The sequence below is a fragment of the Buteo buteo genome, chromosome 20, assembly GCF_964188355.1.
Source record: "Buteo buteo chromosome 20, bButBut1.hap1.1, whole genome shotgun sequence".
NCBI lineage: Eukaryota > Metazoa > Chordata > Aves > Accipitriformes > Accipitridae > Buteo > Buteo buteo.
Genome location: NC_134190.1, coordinates 13,931,603 through 13,950,557, shown reverse-complemented (window position 1 = coordinate 13,950,557; position 18,955 = coordinate 13,931,603). Strand labels below are relative to the sequence as shown.

The 18,955-nt window shown below is 34.8% G+C and overlaps 1 protein-coding gene across 2 annotated transcripts in view; it reads left to right on the top strand.

Moving 5' to 3' along the window:
* EXOC2 (exocyst complex component 2) overlaps positions 1-18,955 on the top strand; it is a 137,364-nt gene that overhangs the window by 87,260 nt on the left and 31,149 nt on the right. For both annotated transcript variants that reach the window (XM_075052051.1, XM_075052050.1), the window contains exons 18-23: positions 2,547-2,627; positions 3,596-3,655; positions 4,524-4,585; positions 5,495-5,561; positions 7,562-7,678; positions 11,633-11,774. In XM_075052051.1, the coding sequence (XP_074908152.1) occupies positions 2,547-2,627; positions 3,596-3,655; positions 4,524-4,585; positions 5,495-5,561; positions 7,562-7,678; positions 11,633-11,774 (529 nt within the window). The remainder of the gene's footprint in view (positions 1-2,546; positions 2,628-3,595; positions 3,656-4,523; positions 4,586-5,494; positions 5,562-7,561; positions 7,679-11,632; positions 11,775-18,955) is intronic.

Here is an 18,955-nt window from a genome sequence, read left to right as displayed (position 1 = left end):
TTGCCTATATGCATGCATACTGCTGTCTATAGTTTTATTAAAACATGAAAATATAGGAAGATAAATACGAAATTTTTTTGTTTGTATGGTTACTTATTTACAACACTCTTAACATATCCCATCACCAAACACAGTTATTTTTTTCTTCCTTTTCCACAATTGTTATTTATACTTCTTAAACTATAATGTCTGCAATAACTTTAAGTGATAATGGTACTACTAGACAGCAGTATTTTTGAAGGTGCAAAATGAGGGGGGGGAAGGCATAAATAAAAGTTTGCAGATTTGTGCCATGTATTGAGAGACAAAAATAAATAAGAATTGGGCATCAAGATATGTAGCATAAATTTCTGCCTTAAGTGGGGTTCTTTAAATGTGTAATTACTGCTGACCTCTAGCATGATTTTGCTGAGATGAACAACAACTTTCATTGTTAAGCCTGTTATTGTAGGGATGGTTTACTGAAATAAACTATTTTTGAGGTCACAACAAGTTCAGTTCACATCAAAATGCTTCATAACTTAGTAGGCACACTACCATGGAATTGGTGTGTAGCTAAATAAATAGGTCACTTTTATGTTATAATGAGAAATTGAACTGAAAAGCAACTAATTTAGGAGGTTGCCTACACACCAACAACAAATGACTTGAAACCAAATTCAGATAAATTAGTGAGATGCTTTCTGGAAATAAACAGTAATGAGTAATGCCTAAAATACAGCAAGCACGTTGTAGGTGTGACTTAAAAACAATCTGCGAAAGCAGAAAGGGCCTGTGGGAGGGAGACTTGCTTTGTCTATATTACCTAAGAGAATGCTCCACAGACTTTTTTAGTTTTTCTTATTTGCTTCTATAAATACATGTTTGAACTTGAGTAGGAGGGCATTAAGCAATCACAATATACACATTGTAGGAAGGAGTATTGTTGGGCAATTGTATTATAACCAGATTTACAGCTTCAGGTCTTGGTTTCAGTTGCCACTGACTCGGGCAAGTCCCTTAACTTTTCTGTTTTTCACTCTATTCATTTGTAAAATGGAGGGAGGAGGAAGGATCTTCCACAAAAGCTTTATTTCTTTATGCTTTTGCTGTATCCTTAACCCATCTTTGTCTAAAAACTATGTAAGTCGTTTTTGTATTTAGAAATCACCCGTGAATTCCTTTTATGCAGCATTTCCCTAGATACCTTTTGAGACCGTGGTTGAGACATACCAAATTTTAATGGTGGCAGTTGACTATGTTTTGTCATATCAGGGTTATTTATCTACCAAAGTAGAGTTTATTGTGGTAATATTATAGCGAAAATTGTAGCAAAAATGAACCAGTATAAACAAGGGCCAGGCAGTCTCTTTGGGGACATTTTGGGTTTCAGATAGAAACTGTATTATAAGTTTGAGGGAAATACTGGGTAATAACCCCTTTAGCATTTATATTCCAGGTAAAAGATAGAGTAAGGCACAGAACCAACTTTCCTCAGCTTCATAATATCCAAAGAGTAACACATCTGAACAGCTTTCTTCTGAGGTGTGATGTTTCATTATGCAGAAGTAAAAAAAAAAAAAAAGACCAGCCCTTTAGTGCTGTTCTTCTTCTTCTTTTAAGTGGGTCCAAAAATAATAAATCCAGATTGTCTTAGTGGCTTTTTTCATGATTTTCAGGTTGCCATGCAGGCATCACTTTCATGATCCACCTCCAGTCCAGCATTTACAGAAATAAAAGTTATTTCTAAGCCTAAAGTTGCTGACATGCCATAAACCATCTACTGGATGAAAAGCAGGTTTACAGGGCTTAATAGCTTTTTTTTGTCCACCTCCAATAGGATGATGTCCCTCTTTTCCAGGGCAGTGACACCTTTCTACTTCACCCTGGTACAACAGCTTCCTGCCTAATTAAAAAAAAAAAAAAAAAAAAAGTGTGACTTAACAGGGTAGAGAGAAAGACAAGGAAAAACTGACTAATGACTCAGATGTTGTGAACTCATTTGCACTTTCAGAGTGAAATTGATACAAGACATTTATACTTCAGGTTTGGAAACCTGAAGGTAAAAAAAGCCCCCCAAACCAGTGTTTTTTCTCCTTCGTGTTGAAAGCATTTTCAATCCATTTTTCTTAGACACCTTTTACTGAAATAAAATGCAGAAATATCAGATATCCCAGGTGAAATTCTATCCCAGCTTAGATCAAGATGGGGGGGAAGGAGGGTGTCACAGGCATCTATAATGTAATTGTCAATATATGCAACCACAAACAAGCTATAAAAATCTTTCATGACCCTTTTAGAGGAGACTGTTTGATGTAGAAGGCTCTCATTCAGATTAGAAAAAGTACATTGGTCCATGGTAATAATTCTGTAGAGAACTTAAGTACAGAAGTACATCACTACAAAAGGGTCCTCTGGTAATATATGAATTGTAATATCACCCCCCCACCCTTATTTGGGATAATTTGGAAATAAAGAGCTTACCATATGGCATGGAAGTTTTTATATATTTTTGTAGTATACATTTGACATGCTTATCTAAAGCTAACAAGTCACTTGCCTTTTAGCCATCCCAGTTTGAACAGTGCATTATCCATTCCTTGCAATCTCTTAAAACTGTGCTGGACTGCAAACCTGGAGAGGCCAGTGTAAGTTTTGATTTATGCTTTTATTTTTGTTCTTTTTATGTAAATTACTGTCAGGTTTCAGAACAAGACCTTTCAGAGAATGATTATTTTATTTATTATTATTTTTTTCCACGTACACCCTTTTCACTGCTGCTAGCTTTTAGAATTCTGTGTGTTTCCTTTGTTAGTGGTAATCATGTGTGTACAGGGCAGATTGGACCTGTATTTAAATCTTTTAAGCTGTTCTTTTGAAAAAAAAGTTACTAATGTATTTTTCAGATAGCAGTAGATGTGACTTTATTTACATGAGGAAAAAACAAAGGCGGGGGGGGCACTCCTAGGGTTACTCTTCACTCACTGTTCCATCCAAACTACTTGCAGAACTTGAATTCAGCTTTTTACTTCTGTAAACTTTATTCTAAATCAGGAGTCCTGATTGTCCTGATCCACTTAGTACCTTGAGGCCCAAATTGATTGTGATACTGATGGTTTTTTTCAGGTTTCAGTGATCTAAGGAAGTTTTAACACTTTTCCAAAGTCCCTTGGGCCCCTCTGTATGGGTATTGTTTCTCTCTCCTCCCCTATTTCAATTTTTACGGTTAGCTTGTGTAGTTTCTTAATGAACTAATTCAAAAGAATCTTAAGTGCGTGGTGAATCCTTCTTGTTAGGGTCCAAAGATCTTTGAATATCCTGGGAGCTTTTGCTGCAATTCTATTAGCCAGCAATGATACATATCACATGTACTAGGTACTGGGACTTACGTCCTTTTAATGTGTTATCTCCTCATGCTTGTCAGACTTTTTATTGGCGCTTCTATTCTCTCTCCCCGTTTTTAGGGTGGGGGAAAATTGAAGTTGACCCTTGAGAAAACACTGTGTCCCAGCAGCCATTCCTGTAATTGTCATCTCTTTAGGGATAGGTTATTCAGGCCTTCCTTGAGAATAAGGCTACGAGAAGCTGTTCTGAAACATTATGCTTGCATCTTCAGGTTTTCCAGCAGCAGAAAACACAGGAGGATGTGTGCCAGCTAAGCATTGGGATCATGCAGGTAGGTTGAGCACTTTTAAGTACGAAATTGTGAACACAAGTGATCAACAAAAATGTGTGCTTTCCACCCTGCCCACCTCCCAAAAGGCAGCTTAAGTTGATGACTGTGTTATTCCTCTGATACACTCTGGAATACTGAGAAATGTTTGACTTCAAAAGTGTGTAGAGCTTACTAGCTGAATCTGATGATATCAAATCCTCAGAGCGTAAGTGACATATTCAAGTATTTTACTGATTGTGACTGTTCAAGATTTTACTGATGATTGAGATGCTTGCTGAGCTGATGTCATCTAACATCGATACACTGCAGTAAAAGGAGCAATGATGTTTGTCATCAGCTGAAGATCTAGCTTTTAATTTTTCTATCAGAAACCAATGTTCTTTGTAACAAAGTCTGATTTTTTTAAAAAATATATCTGAAATTAGATAATAGCGTGCTTTAGGCTTTTGAACCATTTTTATTGTTCTCTTCAATAAGAAATCATGAACCAAAGCAACAAATGGATTTTAGTGCTGCTTCTGCAATGTTTACTTGGGACCAACTGTTCAGATTGAATACTTGAAAACTATTAACAATGCCTTCTTTGCAAATCAGTAGATTATGACTGCATAATTTTAGCCATGCATGATGAGAATCACTTAGCAGGATTAAAAACACCTATGTTTTGTTACAAGTAAACTGTGATGCATATAAAATGGAAACTATACATTCAAAAGATGTAACTGAAATGTTACCGTATTTATGTAAGTTTTAAGACAACGAAAGGTGATGATGATTGTTCTGCTTCTATTGACTGTAGTAAAAGTGAATTTAAGAAATTTTTTTTAGTTCTGGCAGAAAATGTAGATCTTCCTTTATTGTTTCCTAGGTCTTTATAGACTGTTTGGAACAACTGAGCACCAAACCTGATGGTGACATAGATACAGCACAGTAAGTAAAATAAATAGGACCTAGGTGTAATATTCTGAAATTGTGGGTACAAGTCTCAAATTTCAGTGGTGGTGTGGTTTTATCCCCTCTGGTATTTCATATTTCTTGTGAATACTTTTGCCTCTGGTTAGTGATGCTTTGAAATAAGAGCAGATACTTTTTATGCCAAACAATCGAGTAACATCAAGTAATAAATATTGTACGAGATAATGAATATGGTATTACACCATTTTAATCAATGACAGGAGTTGTGTGCTGTAGAAGCAGGTATGTTGTTTTTGACATGACCTTACATGGAATGAGTTGTTCTTGTCACTAAGTAATGTCTAGTTATGGAGAAACATCCCCTGCCTTTCTCTTCTTCCCTTCTATTTTGACTGGTTCTATTGGTATTTCTGCTAAATTCTTGAAAGTTTGTTTGTTTGATAATTGCTTATGAGCCACTTATTTTAGAGATCAAAACAAGTCAGAATAGCCTGAGTTTCCAAGAGTACCAATCACTTATTTGTGAAAAGCCAGAGACTTGGCAAATACTGGTACCTGCAATATGCCTTAGAAAAAAGCAAATTAACTGTGTTCCTAATGCTACTTTTTTTGGCTGTTTGGATGACTGGTGGCTGGATAGATGTAAAAACAAAATGGAACCTGTGGCAAACCAGAGAAATTATAGAAAATTGAAATCCTTTAAGAAGGAAAGGTCCGTAGCTAGAATAGTACTGTCTGTCCACAAAGCTCCTGCAGGCTTTGTGGACGTCTTAGAAAAACTGAGCAATGTGGGCTGCTTTATTATTTGGTGTGAGGGGGCTTGAAATAAGATTCTGGTCTTATATTACAACTGTTCATTTGAATCCACCATGTATCAGATAATCAAAAGCACTATACTACTCACTTTTTAAACAATATTCCTAGTCTTTCAGTTGATGTTTCATCTCCAGATTTGTTTGGAAGCATTCATGAAGACTCAAGTCTTTCTTCAGTAAGTTTGGCTTCTGTTTCTAAAACCTGATGTGAAACTTAGTATTGCCCAAAGTTACAGGAATGTGGTCTTTTTTTTCATGTTTCAGTTTTTTGTTTTCCTTTTTTAGAGAGTAATTCTGTATTCTAGAGGCACTTCCTAATATGTATATCAGTGTAAGAAAATACAAGGATATAAGGCTCTTTTTATTTATGATATCTTAGCATACCATCTTAAGGTAACTAACGAAGACTATTTTGAAACCAGGTCCTTCTCAGAAACTAAAATGGCATCGTTGAAATCAGTGAAAATAGCACTGGTGTTAAGATTGACTTTTGATTTATCATCTTGTTTTAAATTATAGCAACTAATCTGATTATTAGTTACTTTTTAAAACCCATGAATATGTAGATATTAAGTCATGTAGTTTTTCACCAAAAAAATTACTTTACCGAGAGTAAGTTTTTTTGATTATTTGTTTGGCTTGTTTAGATTTGGGGTTGTTATTTAGGAAATTGGAAAAAAAGTTTTTAATATTCTTGACACTTTGGCTTTGGTTAATGTGGTTTCTTCTAGTCCAGTGGCTGATGAAAAAATATAGTTGCTCCCTGCAAGAAACCTAGTGAGAACCTCTTGTGAAGTTAATATTCCTTAGTACAGGTTTTAAATGTTGTCAGAAGTCATAGCTTACCCTCATTTACAAGAGCAATAAGCATTCCTGCTACAATAAAGAATCACAGCTTTCCAAGTCAGGCCAAGTTTTTGAATTGCAGACTATAACAATTAGTTCTTTATATCATTTTATTCTTGCGACACATAGATTTTGATATTCATTGTTGACAAAGTAACTTTTGGGGGCTGTGACTATGTCATAGGTACAAATGTTTAAATAAAAAAAAGGAATCAACAGTTTTAGACAATGTTTGGTTTCCATAGTATCATATTAATTTTTTTCTGTAAATCAACACTTTATCTTCTCTTTCCTGACTGAGTAATGAGAACAGAGAAAGTGAGTGACCAGAGCAAGATTTGTCACTGTATTTTTTAAATTCTCATTTTCTTTGAATACTCTGTATACCAACTGATTATAACTTAAAGTAGTAGGCAACTGCACATCTCAATACTAGTCATCATATTACTGGCATACAAAACTGTCAGGAGTTGTTCTGGGTCTGAAAACCAACACCATTTTTAATCAGATCTGCACTATTATGATTATTATTTCACTGCCAAATAACTTTGTTTTCCAAGCATTTGCTGGTGTTGATTTTCAACTTCCATCTGAGGTAGAAAAATGTCTTCCCATTGGGAGAAGGAGAGGGGAAGAGGGAAGACCAAATCTATTTAATAGTAGTTCTGTCTTGTTTGGTTCTTTGTCTCTTTGGAAGCTACGCCTTTTTGCTCCAAGGTCAGGGAAAGGCAATTCTGTTATCTCAACTTCAGAATGTATTTGACCTTGTAATTAAAAAAGTCATTGAAGAACAGAGATAAGTTATAACCACCTAGAATTTTTTTCAAATTAACTGCTGAAATTATATCAAGTACTCCTGAACCTTCTAGTATTTTAGAATGGGTGGGTGCATTCATTCAGTACCTGTTTTGCTTCCCATGTTTTAGCCAGCTTTGTGTGAAAGTGAAGATGATCTTCAGTTAATTTTATGATGGTCATAATTCTTAGCATATTTCTTGAAACAAACTAAAAGCCAGAAACGGCTTCCTGGAAAGCTGTCCAAACCTAATTTTTGTAAAGAAGTCTTAACCACGATTCTGTATTAGTCACAGCTATTCTAGTGAATGCTCCAGATCCTATAAGAAAAAGCATACATGTTCAATCATCATACCTGATAGTCACTCAGTTCTTGGTGTTTTATTGACAAAAATATTTGTAAACTCCACTTTATTCATCAGCATATTTATCACACACAGAGAGTCAATAAAATACTATACATTTACAGTATTGGTCATGCTTATATTTCTTTTTTCTAACTATTATACTCTTTCTTCTCAAAACAAATTTTTAGGAACAGAGGCTTTTAATTGCTCTCAGTAACTGCCGTTATCTGGAACGTCATACCTTCCTAAATATAGCTGAACATTTTGAGAAACATGGCTTTCAAGGTGTTGAAAAAATAACTCAAGTAAGTGAGAGCACTGGAATGAAGTATCATTGCTTGAAGGAAACAGTTTTTATTTGTTTTACTTTCTGTGGAAATTAAGTGCAAGTGTTCAAATGGCCAAAAGGACTCCAAGCATCAGCTGGATGCAACAACAACAATGATATGGTTGTATGTGTTCCTATAAGGCTTAAATAGCTGATACAGAAAATGTGATCTCTTATTCAGGACTTGTGTGTTCAGTGGCAAAGCTTATCAGATTTCATAGTAAAGCTGTTTAATGTCACTGTGTTTTCTTAATACACAGAATAAAAGATCATTATCTCAGAAATATACTTGATAAATTATTTCATCTGGCAATCTGCGTTACTGATAGCTGTTGTTCATAAACTAGTTCAGGTTTTTTTTGTTGTGTGTTGTGTTTTTTTTCAAAGAACGAAAATGTCAAAGTGGGCGGTAGTAGCTGTCTCATTTTCCTGCCTTTTTGTAAAGATTAATCATTTTTTATGAGAAATGTTGTGACTTAATCCTTAGGACCATAAAGCTAGTTTATTTCCAGAAACATTTGTTGGTTGGAAGTAAAATGTTATCTTTTCCAGTACAGAGTACAATATTTCATTCGAACTGATGTTTCTACTATGTAGTACATCCTTAGTCCCATTCTGCCTGAATGTTGTTTGAATTTCTGTAGCTGAAGTAATTTTGAATAGCATTTAAATGGGGTTGATATGGTTTGTATAGTTAGTACAGTATGCGAAATTGCTCTGGATATTGCCGTTCTTTGCTACTGAGACAACTGAGAGTTCAGCTAGGTACAGTTAGCGTTGCCTATATAAGCAAATAGGACATATGTTATGTATGTATTCAACACTGTCTCGTACAGCCACATCAAAGTATTGCCATTAAAAGTCTGGTAGGTTTATAAATGATGAAATTCAAATGTTGAAGTCTCAGATTAATTTCAAATCCGTTAACCCTTTGAAAGTGCGGACTGGTGCAGCACTGCATATATAGGACACATCAATCAGTAATGCTAGGGAGGATTTGGATAATTAGATAATCATCTTAAGAGGGCAATTTTTGAACCCTTCACTAAATTTACGAGAGGCTAGAAGCTCACAGAAATTTAGAGGGGTTGGTTGATTGTTTCAGTTTTTTGTTCTGTGTTTTTGAAAAATAGGATTTGTTTGTTATCTGAGAAGACTGAAACAAAACTATACTGTTAAATTCTATTAGCTTCATAAATTGAATATTAAAGTAAATTTTGTAGTATGTTGGTAAAAACTATCTGTTTTTCGGGGGTTTTTTAAAGTTGCCTTTGTTAGAAGGGAAATCAGTATTATCTAATATTCTGAAAATACAGAAATCATAAAATGGTAACCAAGAAAACTTCCTTACATTCTATATGGTTGTTACTTCCATTTTTCTTAGTGTGCCAAATACAAAGTTACATAAATGGCCAAACTTTACACTCTGCTTTAGCACATGCCATCTTGGCACATACTTATGTAGAAATTAAATATAATTACTGGTGAATATCATAACTCTTAAGTGCTTTTCTGTGGAGGATCTTTAATTCAACTTTTTATCATCAGTTTAGTCAATTAGTAAGTGGAGGGGAAAAAAAATATGTATACCATAACATTCATCCTGGCTTATTGATTAAGCTTCTGAATAAAATTGTTTCCACAGTTCTGATACTTAGATGAGGCAGAGGGATTACTAGGATAGAGGCTCAAAATGGCTTCAATACAAGAATTGAAAACTGTAGTTACAGGGAAGTTCACAGCAGAAAGATAACAATGAGGGAATTGTATATTTTTATGAGCATTTACCCTACTTGGGAGTCAGGAAAATGGGTGTACACAATGGGAGTTGTTGAGGACCTTTACTCTGCTTCAGCCCCCCATCCTGGGCTCAAAATAACATTCAGATGAATTGTTCTATGTTAATTATGCATTGAACTTGAAACAGGTTGAAAAGGACTCGCATGAAACAAAAAAACTTCTACTGAATTTGCAGATGATCTTTTGTATTAAATGACTGCGGACATGGAAGATGGACTTAATTATAAAACACTTAGTTAAGGACAAAGGAAGCAGTTGGTTCACAGATTCTTTGAACAGGTGCATGCTTGCAGGGACTCCCCACTGGAACTTGTACTTTATTTTTCCCACTAGCTCAAACCTAAATAGGAATGGTCTAATGATAGTTATTCTCCCTAATCATAAGAAATTGAAGTGAAGAATGTCTTGAAACTCATTCCAAGTTTACATTTCTGTGATCCTGTGTAAGGGGAAAGAGTGAGATTTCAGTACGTTTTTTAGTGTGGTGGTGTTCTTCAAGTCTTGAGTGTCAACAGGCTGTTGGGTAGAAGGGAAAGAAGAAGAAAATGTCCTTGATCTTCTCCTGGGACCAAATTCTCAGTGCCTTATGAAAATCCTATCTTTGGGATATAGATCCTCTTGTGACAAATTAAAGGAGGTTCATCAGAGAGAAAAGCAGGAAAGTGTTGGTGTCTTGTTTCTGAGCACCAACTTCACCATCCCAGCTTTTCTGAATCCAGCAGCAACTTTGACCTCAGTAATACCTCTGTTTTCCCTTGTGCTTATGATCTCATTCCTGAAGGCTTATCTGTCTGTCTATTCCTGACTCAAATATTGCAGTTCCTTTTTCTCTTCACTTAATAATATAGGCATGCCAGAGGAGAACACAGTTTAGAGACATCCCTGCAGTGAATAAGCTTCATCCCTTATTCTGCAGCTTGCAGCATTAAATATTTAGGAAGGAATGATAAAGAGTTGGTATTCTTCTTTTCTTTCTTTCTTCTGAATTCCTGGGTTGATCTAAAGCCCTGCCTTCTTCCTCACTTTTAAACACCTTTGCTCTGGAGATTACCAGATATACACACACATATATACACTTAGACATGTGTGTATATATGTATGTGTATATATATATTTATATATAAAAAAACCCTACACACACACATATATATATATGCTTTTTTCCCTAATGGTTGAGGAAAATTAGTACTAGTTTAAAAGCTTTACTTTGCTATTGCTTAAGCTCTTACTTATAAACATAAATACATTTAAGTAGAAGTCACATATTTTCAGCATTTTATTTGCATTTAGCATCCTTTACCATCCTAAGATATTGACTGTCTACTTTAACATTTTATGATACGCATTGTGTTCCAGAATTGTTTTAGAATTCGTAATTACAGGGGGTACCTATGTTTAATAAGGTCTTGCATAAAATCTAAAGTTGTTCAGACACTATAAACAAGCTGTGCATATCCCTTTAGCATTCAGTATGGTTGTGTGATTTAATAAAAATTGCATAGAGAGCTGTTAAAGAGAAAATTCTGCAGATGTTGGTGAGTTGCAGTTTATGAATCTGTTGTACAGATATGCTTTGAAGTAGAGTGGGGAAGTTCACATGTACAGGTTCAGAAGGCAGAGACTCCTAAATAAATCTGTGTATTTTTCAAATATAGAGCAGATAGTGAGAAATTGTAATATTACAATTGGTAGATCTTAAGTATTAGATGAAAATATTCATGTTTCAGGATGGAAATTATTATGGGCATATTTTAAACCATTAACAAAATTCAGTTGTTTACTTGGTGCAAGATCAAGACCTCCTGACATGCCGGAAAAAAAAAATCCTGCCATTAGGTAATCACAAAGTGATTTGCCTGCTTTAGCATTCCTTGGACTTCTCCCAAAAATGTCTGTTGCTGAGCACAATCAGGAAAAAAAAAAATTATACTGGGTAGGATGGACAGATAATATGGACGTTCCTAGGTTTTTATATATGCAATTATGAACTGACATGTGTAAGTAATTGCTACTCTTTACCAAAAATTAAAGACATGAGGTAAATTTTGGGGGTATGTGATTTAATTCTTGTAATTAATGACTATTTATTATGTTCTTTCTCCCTTTTTTTTTTGTTTGTTTTGTTTTTTAGGTTAGTATGGAATCCTTGAAAGAGCTGGATCAAAGACTGTTTGAAATGTACATTGAATTCAAGGCAGATCCGATAGTTGGGTCATTAGAACCTGGCATTTATGCAGGATATTTTGATTGGAAAGATTGTCTTGTTCCAGCAGGTAAATATCTGCTTATTAAACTCTGAAATTATTTTAACAGTGATTGATAGGAGCTAAAATATACTGTACAATTAAAAACTTTTTTCTCATCTGTGTTTTTAACTTTTGACAAGTTCTTATTATAAGTTCTTTCTCACAGACTTTACTTAATTCCTAAATCATTTTTCAAATACCCCCAAATGATTAAAGCAGCTTTTATCATTGATAATCTCTTTAATACTTGTTTTTTGTGATTATTTTGCTTCATTGCTTATATATAATAGAAAGAATTATGAAAGACATCTTTGCTATTTTCTTAGGAAATTCATTGAGATTCTCTGGGATTTTTTTTCCAAAGAATCTGGCTACTTTTGTAATAGATGTAATTACGGTTCTGAAAAGGTAAAATTATGAGAAAATACATACTATAACAGTAGTTCAGCAAAGAATGATAAACCATTGAAAAAGGGCAGGTATAAGGTATTTGGAATGACTGAGATGTTAGTCATTATTTAGGTGCTTTAAGAGCCTCTGTTTTAAGGAAGCATAATAAAAAAAAAAGAGACTCATTTAAGTAGTGAATACTGTGCACATCTTAACATTTAGGTTCTTTGAACATCTAACTTGTCATATCTAAAACTAATGCTTCTAAATGACTTATCACATGAATGCCTGGTTAATACCAAGTAGAAATTAGTTGCAGTAACATAGTACATGGTATTTTGAAGGTGATCTTGTATTAATTTTCAGTAAATCAATGATTGACATGACAGTTTGTACTTTCTTTTTTTGATTGCTTCATAGGGTTGTATACATCAAGCTTAGTAGAAATTTTGTGGTACTTCTAAAATTTGATAGGGAGGTACAAGAAGCACACTTGTAATTTGTGAATCAAGAGCTGCAGTGCTCACTCGCTGGGCCTGAAAAACACAAAGATTTTAGGGTTTATTACTTTAGGGAAAAGTGTCTCTTCTATCTTCTGTTACTTCACTTGTGCTCAGAATATATGCTCTGATACAGTTTATAGCGGAAATAACTTAGATTTTAATCTTGCACATTCAAATTTATATCTGAATAATACATAACTTCTCATCATGTTTGAAGTACGTTTTTGTTTGGCATGTTTGCGTTCCCACCAGCTAACAAAGACAAAGAGAAAGAAGTGGTGTCAGCTTTTTATGTGCTCATTTCTTGATCCTAGTGCATTGGGATCTACTTACTAGACTCACATTGTCTTTAGGATTATTCTGTAGTATTTTTTCATTTAAAGGGAATATTGAATTTCTGTTAGAGGTGTGCTTTAGTCTGCTGCTTGTCCAATTTATTGTTGGTTTTATGTATTTTCTCTGCAACTTTTTGGCAAAAATCAAAGTGAAGATGGTGAATATTAGAGACTCCTCTTCAGGGTTACATATCATAGTGTTGGCCAAGAGGTGCCAATCTAAAGTAGTAAAAAAGTCGTTTGGGTTGGTTGGGTTTTTTTTGTTAATCCCCAAGCTAGACCACCTTGATGAACTATCTGTCTGATGGATAAATTCTGTCAAATGTACCCTGTTGACTACTGGTATAAAAGAGTAACTTTGAGTACTTTCAGTTTGTCTGCTCATAGCAATGGTTAGTTGACCCTGAAAATATTTGATGCTCTGAAGATAAAATTAGTAAGTGGCTGGGAAAGCCTGCCTCTTGGAGGAGGTAGATGAATTTCATTATTGAAAAAGGCTGGGGGGGGGGAAGGGGGGCCAGGGGGTCGGGGACAGGACAAAACACCTCTTCATGGGGCATATGATAATCTGACTTTTTCCAGTATTCGATAAAAAAAAAAAAATCGCCCCGCAAGCATATAATTGATTTTTTCTAATAAGCTAGTATTTACAAACAACAATAAATTGTACAAGATTATAGTTGAGAAAATATACCCTTGTGTAATCTCAAAGATGCAGTTAGCATGTCTACTGCAGTACTATCTTTTTATTTTCCTCTTCGGAAACAAACAAAGCTCTATTTTATGGTTCATCTCCACGTACAGCATGAAAAGTATCTACTTTATTAAACTAAAATAGCATACAGATGACTGACTGGCAGTGGGTCACTGAGTCAAACACAGTTCACACAAGGATTTGTTAAAAGATCAACACATTGATTTGTTGAGGGGAAAAAAGTTATTTGTATAGTAGAAAATATTATCTGTTCTTCAGTAATCTTTATGACTGGAAAATCTAAAGATTTGATTTGAGTCATTTGTCTGGTTTAGATCTTGACTTTTGTAGCCTTAATTTTAAAAAGAAAAAAAGTTAATGGACTTGGCAAGGCAAAACTTTTAGACCTCAGTTGTGGTTCTATCAGTGATGTGTAGTGTTGCATAATTACAGTTACTTGATGTTTCTTAGTGGATACAGCTAGGCCTGATCACCAAGACATAATAGTCTGGCCTTAAGTTATTTTACATGGTGTTTCTGCATTAGCTTTCAAATAGTACTAGTGATAGTAAAAAGGCAAATTTTGGCAAGAAGAGTTCTTTTTTTGAAAGGAGAGAAGAGAGCAAAGACATCAATTTGGCCATATTTAAAAGATAAGGTAAAAGGCAAATAAATTCCCTGATGCAGTCTGAAACTTTCAAGCATTCCATCGGGCAATTGAAAATTTGACTGGTGTGGGGGCATGTTGATGTCACAGATATAGCTTTTGCAAAGGACATTTTGGAAAAATGTGGGTATGAAAATACTCGGGGATTGGTTAGGAATAACATTAAGAATTTTCTCATGATGAATTTCCCGTGTTGCTAGTCCTGCCCAGAGCTTCACGACTGCAACTGGTTTTGAACAGTTGTACCAGTCAGGCACTAGCGAGTCCTCCTCTCTCGATGCTCCCCCTGCTGTTACAGAGCAGAATGCAGAAGCTGAAAGCCTGAGTTAAATAGAACACCTGATCTGGACCATCAGGGAGGTAATGCTTTTGGGGAGATGGAATCGTTCATGGGGAGGATACCAATGCTAGTAGAAAAGAAGGTAACTGCAAGGGAGGGAGCAGACTGGAACAAAAAGCTTGTGATGAAGACTGGTATCAAGCTAGGAGGGAAGGTGGAGCAAAGGGGGAAACCAGGACTGGATGAGCAAGGTAGAAACATAAATTAAGGTAGAATTTAGAAATAGAATTAACACAGAAATGGATTGAAGGGACTTATACAAACAAGAGACAGACCTGAAGTGCAAATAAAAGGACAGAGAGGTCTGATACTCACTAGACCAGTGAGCTTATCAGAAGCTGCAGTGTCATTGAAGAAATCCACTCAGTCTTGCACTTTTGTCCTGTAGGGATGACGACCTATTAATGTCACTGATCACTTTCTTTGTATAGCTGGCAGAAGTTATGTATATATTATTATATACTTATAGTACAGTACAGGCAATGCTACATGCTATATATAGGCAGCACCACTGAAAAACACAATGGCCTAAAAGTTTTACCTTGCCGATGCCATCAATGTTGTTTCTTTTTTAGAATCAAGGCTACAAAAGTCAAGGTCTACAACATCAGCCAAATGACTCAAATCCCTATAAATCTACCATACAGAAGTTACATATATCTATTGCTAATTCTGTGATTGAGCCATATAGACCAATGCAGTAGGAGAATTTTCTGGTTTCCATTCTAGGTTTTTTTGTTCGCTTTCTTTTCCATGTCAGTAAAAATTATGTACAGAAAAAAAACCACACAAAGACAATCAAGTATAATGCAATGTTTAGATAATAACATTTTTTCCCACGTGGGTAGACTTGACTTGCTTTATGAAATGGAGGCTGTTTTGGAGGTAAAACTGGGTTTTTTATTAAGTGGACCTGTTAGAAGCAAAAATCTATCCTCAGCTGTTAATATAGTTTGAGAAGGGAGTGAAGCATCATCTGGGAGGGGAAGAAAAGTGGAGGCAAGATTCTGTCCCTGCTTCCACAGGCTTTTCTATGTCAAGTTAATAACTCACTTAAGCATTTTAATCTTTATCTTTAAAATGCCTTCTTTGACTCCTCTCAATTTGAACATTCATGCTTAATTTGACTACCTAAAGTCTTGTAATGTATAGAATATTCAGAAAAATCTTATCCAAAAACCTTGATAATCTGTTTATCATTGGCAACTTTGCAGTCATCTGTCTGTAAGTACTGGGGACAGTACTTCCTTGTATCATATAATTCACAGGGAAATAGAAGAGAAAATAGAAGAATGAGGAAAACTGTAATAAATGAACAGTTCTGAAGAAGAAATTAGAATTAAATTAAGAAGCTTGCCTTTTGAGCAAGCTTTGAAAAATACATAATATTAAAGTTTTGTACCATGTTTCTGTCAGTGGGGAAAAAGCATATGCCTTGTTTACATAGGCAATTGTCCTGTAATTATCAGATATTTACTTATACATATGGTTTTTGTTAAAACTTTAAATATAAGGAGGGGCAAATTGTTTGCATGGGGCAATTTTTAATTTAGCCTATGTGCTAAAACTTTTATTGTTTAGTTTTTCAACATACATGCTTTTTTCAATATGAAAGTTCTGAATGTCAGAAAGAACTTGTACACAGTGTAATTATACATTTGCCCCTTTATTTTGATCTAAGGTGTGACTGCTGGTGTTAGAAGGCAGTATTATTAACTTAATTAGATTTATTGTTAATAAATAGCTTTCATTTAAATTTTCATTTTAATTTCAATGTTGACTTCTGAGTCTTTACAACAAAGACTCATTTTAACATGCAGAAACAATGCAATCTAGTTTAGTTCTTTTTTCTTGTTTGAAACATTGTTCTAATTTTAATCTACGGTATTAACAGAATTAAGAGATGAAAGAAATAATGGGAAACATAATGTTAATCAGTTGCCAAATATGTTTTTAGGTTATTTTTTTGTATATACTGGTCAATCTGCTAGTTCAGCATACAAGGTTTTTTCATTTGTGTTCATTCTTCTCTTTCAGTAGTACGTTGTGTTTTGTTGGGTTTTTTAAAATAGAATTTAAACACATATATTTTGTCTTAGTCACCAAACAAAATTAGGTTCTGTGATCTCTTCTGGACTCTAAACCTATAGTCTTTTGGAGGGTGAACGAGGTGATCTCTCTTCATAAATTATTTTTGAAATGCTGGCTGCTGTGCAGTCTAGCCAACGTTCACTGAAAGATTACAGCGTACAGAGTTGCAGAGGCTAGTCTAACAATCTTTTTGAAATATGTGCCTTCTGTGTTTCACTAGTGGTGTCAGATATGGGGTGGGCTGGGTTTTTTGTAGCATTTAAAATTTCACATTGCATTGAAAGTTTCAGGCGATTTCGCACTTTCAGCTGAAAGTTGATTGTTTGTGTTTTTTAGATACTCATTCTGTACTTGGCATAAATTGAATACAGTAGAGTTAAATCTGAACTTCTCATTTGGCACGTTAAGGGAGCGTTGTTTGAAATGTTTCAAATATATCAAATGCCACTGTTACAGTGAAAGATTAAGTGCGTCAGATCTGCTAAATCAGATTTGATATACTTGTCATGTCTCTTATCTGTTATTTGTCTAACTTAAATATAATGAAAAAATTCTAATGGCAATAGCCTGATGAAAAGGTACTCAACAGTTAAAAATGAAATATCAAAAGGCATATTTAATTTGTAGTTACACAGCGACATACTTGTCAACCCTAACTTTTCTTCTTTTGTTTAATTTGGGGCACCAGCACCCTGCTTACATGAAAGATGACAAGTGCATTTACATCTTAAAAACATTTGGATATAGTAGAAATTTTTTTTTTTAAGAAATAGGCAATTACTTTTTTGACTGAAATGTGCAAAATAGCTTGGTTTGAAATCTCTGTAACCCTTTAGATTTCTTCTAACACTTCAAATGGATGGCTTCAGAGTTATCTTACTAGATGTAGATGAGTTTGAACTCCAACAGATCTCAAACTATTGATGTCCTGTGTTTAGGAATTGTCTGCCTATTTATGCTTTAGTAAGGCCAAATTCTGCTATTTAGATGCAGGGATATAACGTGCCAGTTAGTCTTTGTATGTGAACAGGAAGAAACAGTGATGCCTTTGCAGTTGTATTGCATATAAGAAATAAATGCCATAATATTAAGAAAAAAAAAGTGTTCTGCATTGGCAAATAAAGTTGCTAAAGGACTTGTCAGTTGTGCTGCTTTTGTTTCAAAATGCCAGTTTTTTCCAACTGTTTGTGACAGTCACAGATATATTCTACTAGCTAGTTATTTTCATCTAGCTACTGGAGTGGAAGTAAAGGGTACAGGCTGAAGCCTTACATGTCTTACAGCCTGTGCATTCTTGCATTGTTGTATGCCATTGTATTTCATTTTCTTGCAGTGTTTCTCAGGTTGCAGTTTAGAGTGCACAGGGGGTTCAGCGTTGGTGAGAGTGCCAACATTAGCTACTGAAAAGGAAACTCACCTTTAACTGCTAGGAATTGCAGCAACAAAGTGAGCTTCTTTTTTTTGCTTTTTTCTTTTTTTTTCCTCTCCCCACCTCCCCCTACCCCGAGCAGGTAAGTGTAAAGTATAGCTGGGTCTCTTTTCTACATCCTGGGAGAACTGAGCTGCAGCAAGCTCATCTAGGACATGTGAAGGGAAAAAAAAAAAAAAAAGAAAATGAGAAGACCACATAAACACAATGCTGCACAAAAGGGAATCAGCACTTGAAGAAACAGCTGTGTATCTGTGCTGGTGTGTTGTGCTTTTGTGGAGAAACTTTTTGGACCAGAGTGTTCTTATACACAATACTCTTTAAGTACTCCAGTTAAAAAACACTATTTTTCATTCAAACTAGCTGCATTTGCAACATACATTAGTAATTGATATTTTGTCATTATAGTGGGGAAATATTAACTATGTTCTGTATCAAAAAAAACCAAATTTTTATTAGGATGAGTTGACTTCAACATCCTTAAATGACCTGTTCAACCAGCAAGTGTAACAATCCATGTGTTGCATGACTGCAGTTCTTGCATTTGGTTTACTGCTCTTCGCAGAGTAGAATCATGTACTAAAATTTCAAAGTCAGGGTTATCATATTGTAGCCTGTCAATTAATTTTGTAAAAATAAAATTAATTTGCTGCTTGAAATATAAGCACAAATTTCACTGCATGTTTCAAAATACCTTCATTTGTGTAACTTCATTTTAACCTCAGATTTTTCTTCAATTTCACTTTCAGACATTCAGGT